This window comes from Oryx dammah, unplaced genomic scaffold (assembly GCF_014754425.2).
Source record: "Oryx dammah isolate SB20612 unplaced genomic scaffold, SCBI_Odam_1.1 HiC_scaffold_2, whole genome shotgun sequence".
Taxonomy (NCBI): Eukaryota; Metazoa; Chordata; class Mammalia; order Artiodactyla; family Bovidae; genus Oryx; species Oryx dammah.
The window spans coordinates 110,666,203-110,686,643 of NW_024070186.1; the positions used below are offsets into that span (position 1 = coordinate 110,666,203).

Sequence of the window (20,441 nt, forward strand, 5' to 3'; positions counted from 1 at the left end):
AATACATTTTTCCATTTTAGTTGTTGTTTCTAGTGATGAAGAAGGACCCACTGAACATAAAAGTTCAGAAATTCTTAAATTACAGCCTAAGCAGGATGATGCCATTTCTCATGAAAGTGAGAGTACTTCTGAACCAGTAGTGTCAGAACTACCATTGATTACTTGTGAGTCTGTACAGGTAATTTATTTCTGTCTTCTCACAGATTAACAGTGAAATATACATTATTGGCTAATGACTTTTTTTTGTTTCATCAAGCAGAATATTATGTAAAAATTACATATTTCTTAGTTTGAATTCTGAGACAACTTTTGTCTTAGTTTGAGGGAAGCATATAATTGTCTTTATTTTGAAGTGAAAGGCTTAATATCAGTTTTCTTCTGGTCATTTTTATTTTTTCAGTCTAAATATTCCGACTCAAATATTCTCTTTTTGGGTTCTCATTGGACATTTAAGTACTTTATCAAAATATTTTCTAGAATGAAATGGTTTCTGGTATTTGTGTAGTTTTGTAGTACAAGGGCTACTTGCAATTGTTCCTTTTCCTCACATGCTATTAAAAAAGCGTGATATGGAGGAGAGAACCTGACTTCTTGAGCTATACAGAGCTGTGTTCAGATCTTGGATCTGCCATTTGGACAAGTCCCTTAACTTCTTTAAGTCTGTTTCCTTATATACTAAATGAGAGTGATAACACCTATTTCACAAGATTATTTTGAGTATTAAATGAAACAACATATGAAAGCATTTAGAAAAAAGTGTCACAAACCTATCAGTTTGATAAGTCCTTTGTCTCTTCCTTCTTACAGAAGTGGAAGTGTGTGTTGGTTTAATGTCAGCCAGTGGTGGTTTTGACATACGTCTTAGAAGAGTATAGCTCTAAAGTAAGGTTCAAGTTATTTATTGTCAGTATTCATTCATATTATCAGCTTCTGATTTTCCTGTTTTAAAGAAATGATTGTCAGTCACTACCAGTGCAGAATTATGGTTAACTTATGTTAGTTGTTTTTGAATAATGCAAAGGCTGTTATTCTGTAGAATGTGATGAAGAATTTGGTCAGTTCAATGAAAACAGTCTGATAGACTGATTATTGTTTCATGGGTGTTTCTGTTACATTTGTTACTTCATACAGAAATCACCTCAGCAGTTGTATTCTGAATTTTTGTTAAAATGTAGCAATTGTTGCCCATCTGGTCCAGCAGCCTACTTGATAGCATAGCTGTATTTGTAATTAAAACAGTGTTGATAATGCGTTCAAAATTCTAAATGAATTGCAATTCCCTTGGCAGCATGTAAATTGACAGTGCAGTATGAAATGATCATGTTAAAGGAAAATTACATCCCTTGTAGAGCTGACAACATATGATCACAGCCAAGCAGCAAATAACAGAGATCTACCAAGATCTGTAAGGCAGAATATACCTCTGCACCCTTCCTTGTTTCCAGTTTTAAATGAAGTTGTTAGAAACATGGATTTTTAAAAGGCAGCTAGTCTTTACCAATTGTGAGACCTAATAAGGAATTTTTTATAACTGCTCTTCTCAATTTATCACTTAAAACACACAGTTATTTGGCTAATTAGAACCATCTGTAGTTGATTAGATTCCCTCTTTTTTGCTTAAGGGATAAGAGTACAGTAAACAATAAAAGATGAGAATGATAAAAAAAATTCTGTTAAGCAGATAAATGACATTGTGAGCTGGATTAAAAATAATGAGTAGAGTGCATGTTTGAGGTGAAGATTAAGCAACATTTTCTAGAGGTAGGAGAGTGAATACCCATGCATAATTGCTCTGCTGCTGTTGCTAAGTTGTTCAGTCGTGTCTTACTCTGTGCGACCCCATAGACGGCAGCCCACCAGGCTCTGCGGTCTCTGGGATTCTCCAGGCAAGAATACTAGAGTGGGTTGCCATTTCCTTCTCCAATGCATGAAAGTGAAAAGTGAAAGTGAAGTCGCTCAGTCGTATCTGACTCTTTGCGACCCCACGGACTGTAGCCTACCAGGCTCCTCCGTCCATGGGATTTTCCAGGCAAGAGTACTGGAGTGGGTTGCCACTGCCTTCTCTGATAATTCCTCTACTAGTGGTTTATTTGGTCATTAGTAATGTTAAGGTTAAAGAGGCATAATGTGCAACAGCTATGCAAATATGGAGTTGAAAAAGTCATCTGAAAACATTGTAGAACTCAGAAGAGATCGTGGAAAATTGCTGCTGTTGATACTGCCTGGTCGTCTATTATAACTTAAAAGCAGAGTTGTGAATTTTTTGAGCAGAAGTGGAATGATTTTTGAGATTTTTGAGACATAGTGCACATCGTAAATCATATAGATTTGATGTATCAGTGCTTCTTAGGCAGTTATATCCCTTCTCGTGCACTAAGAATGCAGTAGCTAAGAGCATCATCTTGGTTTATAGAAGCAATTTTATATGCTTGAAATATCCCTTGACTTGCAGATAGAAAGGTGATTTGTCTTAGTTTTGCTTCTTACTAGCAGTGTTATCTTAAGCAAGTCACTTAACCAGTCCAAACATCTATCAGCTCTACTTAAGAAATGCATAAAGAAAAAAATAACTTGCCCTATGGGGTTGCTGTGGTGACTAGAAGAGATATTTAAAAACTCATGTTAAACTAAACATTATATAAATCTTAATTTATTTTCGTTGAATTATAAATAAAGCCCATTAGGGAATACTGAATTTGAAATCATGAATTGGATACAGAGAAGAATGTATTTCTGCATTGTAGGCCCTATGGAATTAATTTAGGATTCAACTAGAGTAATTTTATCAAAGTATATCATACTTTTTAAAGGAAAAAATCTAGATAACTATTTCTTGACAGTAAGAACAGTGTGAAATCCTTCACAAACTCATTAATGATAATTTAAAGAAGTATATGACTTAAAAAATCATTGTCAACATTTATATAATACTTAGCATTACATGCATTTTATAATTTTTTCATTGTTAGACTTCATCTGAATTGTGTTCATATAATCCTGTCATGGAAAACATTTCCTGTCTTATACCTAAGAATGAGATGGATCTACAACTGGATTTTGTATTTACTTCTGTCTATATTGGTAAAATAAAAGGAGCTTCTAAAGGTTGTGTTACAGTAAGTATATATATTTTTTCTTTAGTTTTGCTTCTTGGGCAAGCTCAATTTTCATATTGCTTCTTTAGTGCAAATGAAAATGGAATTGATATTAGTTTATATAGGACATTTTGAATATGTTATTATATCTGTTTTGAAACATGTCATTAAATAGGAAATCTTGAAACCATAGAGGAATGCCCTAAAATCATGTCTCTAATCTGACTACTCTAATGAAGATTATGTATGAAAAGAATCATGTGCAGCACTGATATGCTTTGGGTTCTAACACTTACTTACTTGATGGTAAAGTAAATATTTCTTTGGAGTGTAATTGATAGCAAAAAGAGTGAATCTTATTAATTTAAATTATTATGAACTGAGTTTAAATTATTGTAAATTTGGAAAACTTAGCAGTGGCCACAGGACTAGAAAAGGTCAGTTTTCATTCCAATCCCAAAGAAGGGTAATGCCAAAGATTATTCAAATTACTGTACAATACATACTAGCAAAGCAATGCTCAAAATCCTCCAAGCTAGGCTTCAACAGTGTGTGAACTGAGAACTTCCAGATGTTCAAGCTGAATTTAGAAAAGGCAGAGGAGCCAGAGATCAAGTTGCCAACATCTGTTGGACCATAGAAAAAGCAAAAGAATTCCAGAGAAACATCGACTTCTGCTTTATTGACAATGCTAAAGCCTTTGACTATGTGGATCACAACAAACTGTGGAAAATTCTTAAGGGGATGGAAATACCAGACCACCTGACCTGCCTCCCAAGAAATCTGTACGCAGGTCAAGAAGCAACAGTTAGAACCGAACATGGAACAACAGACTGGTTCCAAATAGGGAAAGGAGTATGTCAAGGCTGTATATTATCACCCTGCTCATTTAACTTATATGCAGAGAGCTGTGCTTGGTTGCTCAGTTGTGTCTGACTCTTTGTGACCCCATGGACTGCAGTCCTCCAGGCTCTCCAGCGAAATACCGGCTGGATGAAGCAAGAATCTTCTGGATTCAAGCTGCCAGAATCAAAATTGGAATCAAGATTGCTGTGAGAAATATCAATAACCTCAGATATGCAGATGGTACCACCCTTATGGCAGAAAGTGAAGAGGAACTAAAGAGCCTCTTGATGAAGGTGAAAGAGGATAGTGAAAGAGCTGGTTTAAAATTCAGCATTAAAAAAACTGAGATCCTGGCATCTGGTCCCATCACTTCATGGCAAATAAATGGGGAAACAATGGAAACAGTGACAGACTTTATTTTATTGGGCTCCAAAATCACTGCAGATAGTGATTGCAGCCATGAAATAGAAAGACACTTGCTCCTTGGAAGAAAAGCTAGACAAACATAGACAAACATAGACAGCATATTAAAAAACAGACATTGCTTTGTCAACAAAAGTCCACGTAGTCAAAACTATGGTTTTTCCAGTAGTCACGTATGGATTTGAGTGCTGAAGGCTGAGTGCTAAAGAACAGATGCTTATGAACTGGGGTATTGGAGGACTCTTGAGAGTCCCTTGGACTGCAAGAAGATCAAACCAGTTAATTCTAAAGGAAATCAATCCTGGATATTCATTGGAAGGATTGGTGCTGAAGCTGACGCTTCAGTACTTTGGCCCCCTGATGCAAAGTAATGCTGGGAAAGATTGAAGACAGGAGGAGAAGGGGATGACAGAGGAAGAGATGGTTGGATGGCATCATCAACTCAATGGACATGAGTTTGAGTAAGCCCTGGGAGATGGTGAAGGAGAGGAAAGCATGCACACTGAACTCTATGGGGTCGCAAAGAGTCGGACACGACTGAGTGTCTGAACAACATCAGAGTTCTCCAAATTCCTAAACTTGTTACTTTAAGGATATCCAGGAATAGTTCCTCTTATTTTTCCACTTTCTTTTCAATATTAATGCCTCACATTTTATATATGAAAGCCATACTGGATTTTGCTCAGTTCTCTATATTTTCTCACTACTTTTTTTCTGCCTGTTAAAATATTTTAAGGCTTATCTGAAATACTTCTTCTTCTGGAAAACCTTTCCTGATTTCTTCTTCTTAGCCAGAATTAACTTCTCCCTTTACTTTGTACTTACAGCACTTTATTTGTACATCTATTGTAAGATTTATTCTTTGTGTTTTTGTTTATATTCTTGCCTAGATCTTTCTATTAGACTTTAAGCATCTTGTGATAAAGAAACATTTTACTCCCTTTTATACTTTACATAAATGGCTCACACTTAAATAGGCACTTATAAAAATTAGTTGAATTGACTATATCAAATTATAATTCAAGTACTTTCCTAGAAGACTTAGCAATATTTCACTGTCTTATAGATAGGGCAGGGAATATAAAAATGTTAAAGACATGATCTCTGCTTTCCTCTGGCTGGAGCAGTAAGGGAAGACGTCACAGAGAGGACAGCATATTAAATCAAATGAAGTATGAGTAGATGTTTCTTGGTGACCATGTACCATGTACGTTATTATCCAAACAGAGTAACCATGTACAAATTCTGGGAAGTACCCATAATGGTAGCTTATGTTATAGTTAAAATTGCTTTGATTGAAAACATAACAGCAATTCTGTTTAAAATGTATCTTCTCTGATCACTAATTTTCAGGTATTAATGCTTTTGTTATGCCTAGGATGATTTTTAAAATTAAGAAATTTTGTTCACTTTTTCTTAATTTTTCCCCTTACTTTTTAGCTTTTTCATTTAAAATCCAGGTTTGACCAGTTTTTTCTATAGAGTTCTTTGTAATGGCCCAAAATTGGGTAACCTAAGTATGTTATAGTAACTAAATAGCTAAGGGAGGAAAATTTAATATAAATATTCCTCAGTGGGTTTTCATTAATTACTATATTAATTATGCTCTTATACTCTCAGGTAGACTTGTTATGGGCAAAAACCAAAACCAAACAAAAAAACTACAAATGAATAAAGTGAAAATCGCTCAGTAGTGTCCAACTCTTTGCCATCCCATGGACTGTTCAGTCCATGGAGTTTTATAGGCCGGAATACTGTAGTGGGCAGCCTTTCCTTTCTCCAGGGAATCTTTCCAACCCAGGGATCAAGCCCAGGTCTCTTGCCCTGCAGGTAGATCTTTACCAGCTGAGCCACCAGGGAAGCCCACAAATGAATAAAGGAACGATTTGAAGAACACCTGTAATCTTGCTTATCCAGAGACAATTACTATTAACTCTACATCATTCTGCATTCTTGATATTAACTGTGTATATTTAAAACCAAAGGTTGTAGCATTATATATTGTTGTTTAACTGACTCTTTTGTGACCCCATGGACTGTAGCCTGCCAGACTCCTCTGCCGATGGGATTTCGCAGGGAAGAATACTGGAGTGGGTTGCTGTTTCCTTCTCCAGGGAGTCTTCCTGACTCAGGGGCTGAACTTGCATCTCCTGCACTGGCAGGCAGATTCTTTACCACTGTGCCACCAGAGCAGTCCATTTCTGCGTACTGTTTTCTAACTTACCATAATCACATTAAATTAAGTCACCTACCTATTTTGGAATAATTGGATTGTTCTGAATTCCTGACTGTTGGACATTGCAGTTGTCCCCAGTATTTTGCTATTACAAGTAATATAGGACTGCAGATATTCAATAAAATGTCATAAAGCAGGTCTTAAAAATTTGTCTCATGTCTATTGGAATGCAGACTTTAATTAAAACAAAAAAATCTTAAATGTCTGATTATAGGAATGTGGTTTAGTAAATTAAAGTAAATATATGCAGGTAAAATATATGTGTGTGAAGAAAGGTTGAGAGGAATTCTTCAAAAATTAAAAGTTATGTTACTATGGAAGGATTGTAAGAAGTTTTAAGGTTGAAAAATATAATGAATAACAGAAAACAGGAAAAGGGTAAAAGTCTTAAAAATTTCAAGCTTTTCAAAAGACTTAATATATATTCTTGTTCAGACAGAGTTTATCATATTCTATATAACTTATAAGGTAAAGAGCATCTTATTTTGGGGGAGGGGATAGTATATTAGAGAATTAAACTTAGTCATTTTCCAGATCTTTATAAGTTAGAGCCATTATTTTAGAGTGGTACATTGTAAGCTATTATTGCCTCCCCCCCCACCTTTTTTTTAGTGTTGAGAATGCTGCAGTAGAGGATGCTGAACATTTAATTTTTTTAGATCTTAACTTTGTTAATAATAGGAAAAATGTTTATTAAGTATATATTTTAAAAAAAACTGTACTGGCTGTTGTTAGAAGTTACGAGAAATCTCTTATGTTCAGCTTTATTTTTAAGTTTAAATAGACATGGTATGATTTCATAGAACTTGGGATTACCTTATTGCCACAAAAACATCTTTCTGATTTCTTAACTAGGGATTCAGTTTTTTGCTGCATACAGGGCTTTGGCTCTGGGAAGGTTGCATGTTGGCTTAGTCATTGAAAAAGGCAAAATGAGTATGTAAGTCTTGCCAAGTTGAAAGTTTTGATAGGACAAGGTTGCTTATGGCGGGAGAATGAAACAATAATGTAGAAAGCAGCAGCCAGGTATATAGACGCACTACTTCTAATTCATAATTTCATAGTAATGACTAAAATCTTAATAGCAAACTCCTCTTATATTCATTTTCTATAGCTCATTATTTAAATTGCTAAGATATATTTTATGATATTAACGACCCAGTGAAACATGTCAGAAAGAATTTAGCAAGGGGTGTATACATGAAATACACAGCAGTTACATGAAAGTGACATAGTAATAAGATGTATTTGACTAAGTCAGACTAGATAACATACTGAATCAGATGCTAGAGTCTAATGATAATAGCTCCTCTTGATTAAGGTTTTGACCTAAAGCTGAGAGGTTCAGTAAGTTGCCTAAGTTTACTTACTTATTGTTTATAAAAAGTAGTAGGGATAAGAGAAGCAACATTTGAACCCTATTTGTCCTCTTGCTCAAATTTTGCTTTAGCAGCTAACTTACACAATGAAATGTGAGTTTTATATTTGGGAAACTAGCATGAAAAAAAATTTTAATTAGGAAAAAAAAAAGAGTCATAGTAAACCTGTGGTTTCACCAAACATTGTTTGCTACTCATTTGGAACTTTGTTGATAGTTAATTTAGGTACCCATGTACCAAGACCATTTTAAATTTTGTTTTCTGCTCACAGACTATATCCCTGATTTGGTTAACAGTTTCATAAATGTATTGATCAAAAGGGAAACCTAACCAAGTAACAAATCCATAGGCATGAATTAATTTGACAAACTTGAAGGGACCTCTATTTTAGATGGTACATGTAAAATTTAGGTGCTCCACAACTCTTGAAAGTTTATTATAAAATCAACAATTAAGGAGATCAGATATATACAAAAGATACCTAGAGAAAATGTAGTGTCTTGGCACAGATGTAGTGGAATGAGCAGGAACCTTGCTGAATCCTGTCAGAAGGAAATTTATAACATGAGACAAAGAAAAATGAATGCTGGGAATGTCAGCAAAGATGAGTCAAATTCTGCTTTGTAGTTAACTGAAATCACTGATACTCTGAGGTCTCTTGGCAGTTCTTTTGGACTTTATCTTATTTCTTCCTTAAATATTCTGGAAACATTTTGAAAATATATTACATATAGTCTTACTGGTTTTATAAATGAGCATATTGAGAATTAAATTCCTTGCACAGGGTTCTTAAACTTCTGTAAAACTAAGTCTTTACAGTGAAATATCTTCTTAGTTTATTGAGGAAAAGATTTATGACTTTTAGTACATAGACTTTGATTACCTACTTGTGGTTTAAAGAAGAAAATTTTTTTGAAAAATTTGAATAGTAACACATTTCAAGTGGTAACTCCTGTTTTGCTTTTTTGTTTTTTCTTTAGTTCACAACAAAGTATATTAAGATCCCATTTCAAGGTAAGCTATCATTGTCTTATGACCTCTTTTCACTGTAATTTTGAGTATAAAATAACTGGTCAGCAAAAATTCTGAAGTATTTCTGCAACTAGTTTTTCATACTTTTTTCCACTATAGAATTTGCATAAATGTAAGATTAATAATGTGTTTCAACCTAACACTATTTTAGTAGCTTCCAATGGAGTTAAAATATTTTGTAACACTTAAAATGGTATATTATTTTAATGACTTCAAGTAATATTAAGGGATAAGAAAAATAGTTATTATAGTGAGAGTTTTGATATATAAAAATGGATGAAAATAGAAACTGTAAGTAAAGAATGAAGAAAAATTTTAGTGTTGCACACAACCATGTAAATGGCTTCACATAGGGATTAAGAGAGAGCATTTATACCATTTGTTATCTAATGAATTAGATAAAGTACCTGTGGATTAGAAAAAGTGGATAAAGTACACTTTATCTAATGGATTAGATAAAGTACAAAGTGGATTAGAAAATGTACCTGTAATTTGTGGAGACTGAGGTTTCTCATTCTCTTCCCAAATAAAAACCTTTCAGAATAAACAACACTAAGAGAACAAATAATAAGCAACAGAGAACAGTCTCTTTAGAGAATGAATTATGAAAAGAATGAGCAAGAAAAATATATACAGATAGCACTTCAGAAATGAACTGGGGAAGAAAAACCCTCCCCAGACTGAAGATGAGATTGAAGTAGCTTTAATTGGACTCCACCATGTACAGAATCCACAACTATGTGTTATAATAATACATTTAATGATTAGGAAGCTACTATAAGTAGTAAGAATGTATAAGGCATATGTAATATATTAGAATATGTATATGTGTGTGTGTGTCTACACACCCTGATATTTTTAATTAGGAAATTTTAATAAGTTATTATGGAACAATATAACATTAGCTATTTAGAAGAAACAAAGACCTGTGGTTCAAAAGAAAATTTCATAAAAGATAGTGCTATAATCTATAGATAAAGATCTGTGCGACAGAGCTACCTCTCAAATTCTTAACTTCAGGTGTACAGCATGGGAGAAAATATTTGAAAATTATGTATTTGATAAAGGATTCATATCCAAAATATATAAAGAATGCATACAGTTCAACATCAGTGAAACAAACAACCTGATTTAAAAATGGGCAAAGGACCTGAACAGACATTTTTCCAAAGAAAACATACAGATACATGAAAAGATACTCAACATCACTGATTGTCAGTGAAATGTAAATCCAAACCACAGCAAGATACCACCTCATGCTGGTCAGAATGGCCATCATCAAAATGACAGCAAATAACAAGAGTTAGAAAGTGTTAGTTGCTCAGTCATGTTTGATTCTTTTTTTGCAACCCCATGGACTGTAGCTTGCCAAGCTCCTCTGTCCATGAGATTCTCTAGACAAGAATACTGGAGTGGGTTGCCATTCCCTTCTCCACGGGATCTTCCTGACCCAGGGATCAGACCTGGGTATCCTGCATTACAAGCAGATTCTTTACCATTTGAGCCACTAGGGAAGCCAAGTGTTGGAAAGGATGCATAAAAAAAGGAAACCCTCTTGCACTGTTGGCATACATTCAGAATGTAAATTGATGCAGCCACTATGGAAAATAGTATGGAGGTTGGTCAAAAAATTAAAAATAGAACTGTGTGACCCAGAAATTTCACTTCAGGATATTTACTCTAAGAAAACAAACCACTATTTTGAAAAAGTACATGCACCCCCAGTATTCACTGCAGCATTCTTTATTCACAGTAGCCAAGCAAACATATGTGGAAGCAACAACCTAAGTGTCTATTGATAGATGAATGGATAAAGAAGATGCGAGATACATGGAATATTACTCAACCATTGTAAAATGAAATCTTGCCATTTGTGACAACATGGGTGGATCTAGTGGGTACTATGCTTAGCAAAATGAGGCAGACAAAAACAAATACTGTATGATCTCACTTGTATGTGGAATCTAAAAATAAAACAAAAGGGAAGCCGACTCATATATAAAGAGAACAAGCAGCTAGTTGTCAGAGCGGAGGGTGATGGGGAGCTGGGCAAAATTAAGTGAATAAGGCAAAATAAATTTATTTAAAATAAATAAGCCCCAGAAATATAATCTCTAATATAAGGAATATGGTCAGTAATATAATAACTTTATAGGGAGACAGATGGTTATTAAACTTATTATGGTAATCATTTCATAACATATGCAAATATCAAATCATTATGTTATAACCTGAAACTAACATTATATTATATTTCAACTATATTTCAATTAAAAAAAAAAGACATACAAAAAAAAAAAAAGGAAAAAAGAGCCAGTAAGTAGTAAAAGAAGAGGGGAGGTAGGTTAGAATAAGACATGACCGGATAGGAAGAGAGCAAGTCAGGTAGACATGCATATGGACAGGCACAGAAGAGAAATAGAAATCCAGAAAGGGAACAAGGGAAAAAACCTGAAGAAATGGAATAACAGAAAAAACGAATAGCCGAAGGAAGGAGGAAATATGAAAGAAATAAAGGAAAAATGAATAGAATGGCTATATTGGGAAACGTTAAAATGACAAGTTAATGAGTATTTGAATGCTTATTGTAAAATCCTTTTCAAACTTGAACGTTCATCTGGATTACCTGTTTATTTTTTGTTTATTTTTCTTTAAGTGCTGATTTTGATTCTGTATATCCAGTGTGGAGCCTGAATTCTGTATTTCCAATTGCCTCCAGGCTGATGGCAGTGTTGCAAGCTGAGGATGTTGCATTTTGAGTAGCATTGTGCCAGGAAAAAATAGGGGGAGGAGTAGTAAGAGATTTATTTCAGATAGGTAACAATCTTGGGTTTGTACTTAACTGATGTTTGTATTCCTAGTTCAGCTACATGTTTTCTCACAGTTGGACCAGGTGACCTCAGGACTTCTTTACACCAGTTTTGTATGTTTCTTTGAGTTAAAAAATAAGGTCCTTTGAGGAGGTTCTTTTCACTAAATGAAAGGGAAAATGTTAATTCAGAGTGATTACCTTGAAATTTTGAGAAGTAAAACCTCAAAAAATTTTAAGAGATTTCATCCTGGAAATTCCCTGGTTGCTTCGTGGTTAGGATTCTGGGCTTTTACTGCCATTCAGTTCAGTTCAGTTCAGCTCAGTCGTGTCCAACTCTTTGCAACCCCATGGACTGCAGCGTGCGCGGCTTCCCTGTTCATCACCAACTCCTGAAGCTTGCTCACTCATGTCCATTGAGTCAGTGATGCCATCCAATCAACTCTTCCTCTGTCGTCCCCTTCTTCTGCCTTAATCTTTCCTGGCATTAGGGTCTTTTCCAGTGAGTCAGTTCTTTGCATCAGGTGGCAAAATGATTGGAGCTTCAGCTTCAGCCCTTCCAATGAATATTCAGGACTGATTTCCTTTAGGATTGACTGGTTTGATCTCCTTGTAGTCCAGGGGGTTCTCAAGAGTCTTCTCTAACACCATAGTTCTTTGGCGCTCAGCTTTCTTTATAGTCCAACTCTCACATCCATACATGACTACTGGAAAAACCATGGTTTTGACTAAACAGACCTTTGTTGGCAAAGTAATGTCTCTGCTTTTTAAAATGCTGTCTAGGTTGGTTATAGCTTTTCTTCCAAGGAGCAAGCATCTTTTAATTTCTTAATTAAAATTTTTAATTAAAAATAATCTAATTTTACTGCCTAGTCCAGGTTTAATCCCTGGTGGGGGAATTGAGATCCTGCAAACTGCAGTGCCTCCAAAAAAAAAAATTATCCTACACCCTTCAGAAGCTCATATTACTCTTGAGAATCTTTGGATAAATGTTTTAGGAGAAGGAAAATAGGCGTTAAGTGGCTTATGGTAGCATTTGGAATCTTGGTTGATAGTATTGACCAAAATAGAATTATATAAGTTACACTGTGCTTAGTTTACTGCATTGATAATATAGTCTGAGATCATATAGTGGTGAGAGGCTAACTTCTACTTTTTATTACCATTTAATAATTATTTAGCCCTTTCTAATTTATATGATCTTTTTTACTCTAATAATAGTGTTTAGGTATTTCAGCCAAATTTATGGAAATGTGCTATAAATAATATTTTTGAAAAACTTTTCATGTAATTCTTTTTTGAAAAATATACTGTTAAAGAAGAATCACACAGTGCATGTGTTGTATTCCTAAATAGATTACTTTATTCCCTTGTTATCTTTTACTTGTTTCAGTGTCTGTGCATGAGATTTCATTGCTAGTGGATACCACACATTTAAAGAGGTTTGGATTATGGAAAAATAAAGATGATGATCACGGTAAAAGAAGTCATGCTATCCTCTTTCTTTGGGTCTCCTCAAATTATCTTCAAGAGATTCAGACCCAACTAGAAAACTCTGTATTAAGCCAGCAATGTGAGTATAAAAAGATTTCTTCTAAATGTCAAGATTATCTGAGAACCCCTATAAAATAATTTTCCTCTAAAATAATTTAGTAGAATGTAATTATTTCATTGAATTGAAATTAAGTTCACTGAATTAAAAATAATTTATCCCTTGATATTATTTAAGATAAATTACTTTATTCATAATTTCTCCTTATAATTTTACTCAACCAATTAAAATTATCTTCTAAAATAAAAGGAGTACCTTACCTTTTAGTCAGTTGACATCCTTGGCTGCCTGTCATAAGAGTTCTTGCCCTTATTTCATAATGAACTATGACAGAACTAATCAGTGGCAAAGTTAAATACAATATAGAAGTCTTTATCTTCAAGATTTTCTTTAGTTTCTAAAAAAGAAAACTTGTATACTTACTTATGTATCATTTTTCTAAGACTGGATTGAATACTTTTCCAATGTTCCTGTAACACTTACCTATCGATATATATGTATCTTGAAATATTTTCCAACTTTGTTTAGTTTCCAACTCCTAAGCAGTCTGGTTTAGAATTAGGTAAATCAGATTAGTAAATTTCTTTCTTATCTCTTTATTCTCTCTACGTTTTCCTCTCCTACTGCCTTGCATATTAAAGATGTTAAGTAATGATCTGAATTTTAAATCTTTAAAATTCCTTATTTTGTTATCCTGATTGCTTCCAAATTAATTTGGGAAATTTATGGTCAAATAGCAGAGGAGTTGGGAAAATGCTCAAGCCATTTATAATCATTGTGGGAGGTGAGAATGTCATTTGAAACCACTGTTGAAATGACTGATGAAAGAAGATGATTCTGAAGGAAGTGTTGGAATGAAAATTTTAATGAGCAGATTTGCTATGTGGAGGAAGGCTAGAGAAAAATAATTTAGTCATCATTTACTTATTCATGCACTCATTAAAAAATATTTTTAAAATTAATTTTTTATTTTAATTGGAGGATAATTGTTTTATAATATAATGTTTTTTTCTGCCATACAACAATGTGAACCAGCCATAAGTATATACATATTTCCTTCCTCTTGGTCTTCCCTACCACCCCCCCAACCCACCCCTCTAGATCATCACAGAGCACCAGGTTGAGCTCCCTATGCTATATAGCAGCTTTCTACTGGATGTCTGTTTTATATATAATGTTTATATTTCAATCATTAACAAATATTTACTCACATCTAATAAATGCCAGGTACTGGAGATACAGTACCATTGTGGAGTTTGTATTCTAATGCAGTAGGAGTCTAAAATTGTGAGTTTGGGTTCTAGGTTACTAATGGGTTGTTTGGGAATTCAATTTGCCTGGGTTATCAACATACAAAATAGTTTGTTGAGCTGTTTACCATCCTTACTGTTACTAATAATCAAATTATTTTAATTTTAATCGCCTTGCAAAATAATACTACTGATAACCGATTTCTTTTTTTCTTTCATAGCCAAATCGACTGAATTCATTTTCCTTGAGCTACACAGTTCTATTTCACAGAGAGAAGAATTGAAATTGAAAGACATTATGACAGAAATAAGTACAACCAATGGAGAATTAGAGCTTTCTTATCCATTGTCTTGGGTTCAGGCACTTCCTTTATTTCAGAACCTGTCTTCAAAAGAAAGTTCTTTTATTCATTATTACTGTGCTTCAACTTGTTCTTTCCCTGCTGCTACTACTGAAGAAATGAAGATGAAATCAGTGTCTCAGGTTAGCATGTGATTAATGTAATTAGTGAGGGAGAGGGAAACAGTTGGATAAAAATTCTTTCATTGAAATTAGCATGATTTTAGAATGCTATGCTTTGTCAAAGGTCACAGGAACCAAACTAAAGGAATTCCCAGTGCCAAAGCTTAGAAACAGATCACGAAAATCAGTAATGATAGCGTGTGATTATTACTAGAGAATAAGATATATATCCTTTAATGTGTATTGATACATGTGATTAACTGAACGGATGAATGAAAACACAAATAATAAAAGGTGGGCAAGGGACAGTTTTTTCTTAGAAAAATATTGCAATTAAAAAATGTAAAAGGAACAAGAGAAATATAAAACCACCACTAGAAAAATCATAGTTATGATTGTTGCAGGTAAGATCCATGGAGAGATGCTAAATTTAATGTATGAAAACTTAAAGTAGGTCAGGATATGTGCATAATCTTCACCTTAAATACTAATTACAAAAAAGAAGTAACTTTTTTTTCTCCACTCTAGTAACTTTACAGTGGAGAAACGTCACAGACATCACTTTAGCCCAAGTGATCAAAGTTAACATTACCAGTAATAAAATATATTGACATAACGTACCTGTCACATCATGCATGGAGAGGGTATATCACTTCTATATTGTTTTTCTCAATATTTTATAACCTCAGTCTAATCATGAGAAAAATCAAACAAGCCCAGTTATAAAATAACTGACCAACAGTCTTAAAAAATACCGAGGTCATGAAAAATAAAGAAAGATGAAGGAATTGTAGGATCCTGAAACAAAAGAAATTTATTAGTGGAAAAAGTAGTAAAATCAAAATAAAGCCTGTAGTTTATAGTATCATACTAACTTTAATTTCTTAGTTTTGATAATTGTACTGTAGTTTTTAAAAAGATGTTAGTATTAGGGGAATCTGTGAGAGGCTTGCTAAATGCTAAGTCGCTTTAGTCATGTCCAGCTCTTTGAGACCCTATGGACTATATATAGCCTGCCAAGGTCCTCTATCCATGGAATTCTCCAGGCAAGAATACTGGAGTGGGTTGCCATGCCCTTCTCCAGGGGATCTTCCCCACCTAGGGATTGAACTCACGTCTCTTATGTCTCCAGCATTGGCAGGCGGGTTTTTTTTTACCACTAGCACCACCTTAGAGGCTTGTTTGTTGTAACTCTTTTATAAGTCTAATATTATCTTGAAACAATTAATGGTAAGTTTTAAAATGCTGTATTTATTTTTATAGGAGGTTGTTAATATACTTATGACTTATATATCTCTGCCAAATACCCCCAGAAAGAAAAGTGTTTTTCTGTGATGGGGGCGTGTACACACATACACATGCACTCACATGTAGATTTGGCTATTTTAATCTGTTATTTTAAAGGTCTGTAGAAAGATACATTAGTGAAAGATAAGGTGTAAGACTTCACCACTGGCTTTTGCATAATATTGTAAAAATTTTGCTTGATAATTGCACTGTATATACAAATTTGTATCATAGTTTTCCATTTAATAATAAAATATCAGTTTATGTTGTTATAAACTCTTACCAGTCTTTTAAAAAACATTCCTACTACTTATCACCACTTTTGTTCATTTTGAACAGCACTGTTTTCAGATTCTAAAATTGTAAAACCCAGACCTATAAGTAACACTTCAGGTTAAACTTTGATCCATAGTACATTATCTTTTGCTCCAGAGTATTATTTTGATTTGATTATATCTTTGTAGAAATTAGAAAAGTATATGTGTGTGTATATGTATATAACTCACTGGTGTATATTTCTTTTAGTCCCATTTTCTCATATAAGTCTAACTTCTGACTTTGTCATTTTGAGAGTTAATATGTATTTATGTGGGTATAAGGAGACCTTTTACTTTGCCTTTTTTTTTTTTTTTTGGATCAGCCCTCAAATACAGATACAGCCAAGCCTACTTACACCTTACTGCAGAAGCAAAGCAGTGGTTGCTACTCACTTTCTATTACTTCTAATCCAGATGAGGAATGGCGAGAAGTCAGGCACACTGGACCTGTTCAGAAGTATGTACTGTGTCATATCCTGTTTGTAATAGGTGGGCACATTAGTAGTTTTAATTCATGTTGCTGATTTTAAGTATTTTATCTTTTTAAATGTTTTCAGTTTTGCTTTCTTGCTGGCAGTTAATAATAGAAATAATCCAGAAAACAAGTCAATGCCACTTCACTTAGTTTTATGTTTTAAGAAGTCAGAAATGGTAGCCAAGATGTCAAATGTGTCAAAGCCTTTATTGAAAATATTTGAATAGAAGTATATGGTTTTTAAGATTATATATCCCATATCTGAATATATGATAGGAAAAGAGAAATTGCTTACTAAAGTGTGCCTCAATTTTGGGTACTTTGAAGTTTATCAGAACGTCCCTTCACAAGTTAGTTTCTTGATCATATTTGGTCTTTTTTGTGTCTTCTTATGGTAGTAAAGTAGAATAAGAGAGTCTTTGCATTTGAGAATAATTTCTATTCCTCTGCATGATTCCTTTTCTCTGTTAAAAAACAAACGGACAGCACAGGATAGGGAAATAGCCATTAAATAGTTATTATCATTTTATGACTTTAAAATTTCCCATATTATTTAATTTAGGTGCAATGGTTATGAAGATTAAATCAATTGCAGTTGATTCTTACCTTCTTGAATCTTTCTAGTTCAACAAGTACATATTATACCTTTATTATTGACTATATTTGTGCAGTGAGTACCACCCTGTCTGTTTCAAGATTATAGCCAGAATTCACAACTGCTCTTATTTCTGAACTTTAAGAGAGGGTACCAAAGGAAAAAATGCCTAACTAGTTGTCATTTTGTTTTCCACTTCTTTCTGGTTGTGATCTGATGGTTTATTTCCTTTATGTTCTCCTAAGTTTTATACTGTAAGCATGTTGTTATGGGAAACTTGCCTCCTAAGTTCCCATGTTATTTCTTCATTGTCCAGCTGGTATAGATTAGTTACTAGTAGGAGAACATAGTTTTTGACTGCTGACTATTTTAGCCTTGGGTATTCAAACTTAATAGTGGAAACTGGGGCATAGTTAAATATTGTACAGAAGAGAGACATCCTCAGTGATAGTGAGATAACCTGTTGATTAGACAAAAACTGAGACTAGCCCACATGGGAAGGATTGGAAATGAAAAGATGCTCAGTGACAGTACTATCAGTAGCTTGTGAAAACAAAAGAAGGAAAATAGAGTTGATTGTATTGTGTCAAATATTTTTACCCTAAGATTTTACTTATTGAATACTACTGCCCTGTATTGTCCCAAAGAACAAATTCCTTTGAGACTAGAGTTTTCATTATTAATATATTTTATTTTTATTTTTCAAGGTTGATTGTATATCCTCCACCACCTACTAAAGGGGGTTTAGGAGTAACTAATGAAGATCTGGAGTGCTTAGAAGAAGGAGAGTTTCTTAATGATGTAATCATTGATTTCTATCTTAAGTAAGTACAATGAAACATGATCATTAAGTCATTTGTTTTACAGGTTTTGATGTGAATTTTAAAGTAAATCTCTCTGAAGTATTTTAACTCTAGCTGAAAATAACCCGCTAAAATTTCAGATTTGAAAAATTTTGTCTAGCGAAGTTTTCTAGTGTTGACAAGTTCAGTGTCATTCCTTTACTTCCCATAGATACCATATACTTCATCAAGAGTTACTCTTGTTTCGTTTGTTTTCATTTTTGTCATTTGCTTGCTGTTGATTGATACTTCTTTGACTATTTTGTTGTTCAGTCACTAAGTCAGTTCCCCCCTTTGCGACCCCATGGACTGCAGCCCACCAGGCTTCTCTGTCCTTTACCATTCCTAGATTTTGCTCAAACTCATGGTCATTGCATCAGTGATGCTTGATGCTTTGACTATAGTATTATTGACTAAAGTACTTACATAATGACAGATCACTTTGGGAACCAGGAAGAAACAACTGTATAGTTCTTTATGTGTCCTTAAGTGCTGTAAAAGTTAACCAGCATTTAAAAAAATCTATATCACTATTCTATTATAGTTTCCAATTTTTTATATAGCCAAGCTGAAGGAATTTATAAAAAGTTTTATAAACTTTCATGCAGCAATAATTTGTCTCTTGTCCTCATTTTGTACTATACCATTAGACCCACATTTCTAACACTTATTTTTCAAGGTGTCTCCTGATTATTTCACTGACCATTCCCAAATCAGTTTATTATCATCATATAATTTCAGCTCTATCATTTTAATAGTAGTGCTATCCTTATTCTAGTAAGGATAAGACAGAAGTCTCATGTTACCATCTACTGTTCATCTTGGACTTTGTAGAATGAATCTCTAGAAGTTCTTTTTTTTGGGTCTTTTAAAAAATATCTTTTATGTATGTAGCTTTTGAATATATGGAATATAATTATTATATAATATCTTTTAAAATGTCTTTTTCTACTTATTCTAGCATCCTTCTCAGTTGTGGGTTGGTTTCAATTGACTGATTTTTCTCCTCATTGAGTCATACTGTTCTTTTTTCTTCTTTGCATGTCTGGTGATATTTTTACTGGGTGCTGGTATATTCCTATAAATATTTTTGAATTTTGTTTTGAAACAGATTATTTGGAAACTCTCTGCCATGACCTGTCCATATTGGGTGGCCCTACATAGCATGGCCCATAGTTTCATTGAGCTAGACAAAACTGTGGTCCATGTGATCAGTTTGGTTAGTTTTCTGTGATTGTGGTTTTCATTCTGTCTGCCCTCTGATGGATAAGGATGAGAGAGGCTTATGGAAGCTTCCTGATGGCAGAGATTGGCTGAGGGGGAAACTGGGTCTTGTTCTGATGGGTGGGGCCATGTTCAGTAAATCTTTAACCCAATTTTCTGTTGACGGGAAAGGCTGTGTTCCCTCCTTGTTGCTTGACCTGAGGCCAAACTGTGGTGGAGGTAATGAAGATAATGGCGACCTCCTTAAAAGGTCCTGTGCATGCACTGCTGCACCCAGTGTGCCCGACCCTGCGGAGGCCACCGCCGACCTCCGTCTCCTCCAGAGACTCCTGGACACTCACGGGCATGTCTGGGTCAGTTTCTAGTGGAGTCACTGCTCCTTTCTCCTGGGTCCTGGTGCACACAGGGTTTTGTTTGTGCCTTCCAAGAGTCTGTCTCCCCAGTCCCATGGTGGGGCTAATGGCAGCCTCCTCCAAGAGGGCTTATGCCATACCCAGGTCTGCTGCATGCAGAGCCCCTGTCCCTGGGGCAGGCCACTGCTGACCCATACCTCCACGGGAGACACTCAGACACAGTTCTGGCTCAGTCTCTGTGGGTTGGGTGTGCGTTTTGTGCA

At 34.4% G+C, this 20,441-nt stretch overlaps 1 protein-coding gene across 7 annotated transcripts in view; it reads left to right on the forward strand.

The window, feature by feature from the left end:
* The window catches only part of SENP7 (SUMO specific peptidase 7), a 146,120-nt gene that overhangs the window by 105,247 nt on the left and 20,432 nt on the right, over window positions 1–20,441 (forward strand). For all 7 annotated transcript variants that reach the window (XM_040225759.1, XM_040225761.1, XM_040225758.1 and 4 more), the window contains 7 exons: window positions 21–178; window positions 2,970–3,116; window positions 8,960–8,993; window positions 13,214–13,393; window positions 14,844–15,106; window positions 17,013–17,146; window positions 18,467–18,583. In XM_040225759.1, coding sequence (XP_040081693.1) covers window positions 21–178; window positions 2,970–3,116; window positions 8,960–8,993; window positions 13,214–13,393; window positions 14,844–15,106; window positions 17,013–17,146; window positions 18,467–18,583 — 1,033 coding nt within the window. The remainder of the gene's footprint in view (window positions 1–20; window positions 179–2,969; window positions 3,117–8,959; window positions 8,994–13,213; window positions 13,394–14,843; window positions 15,107–17,012; window positions 17,147–18,466; window positions 18,584–20,441) is intronic.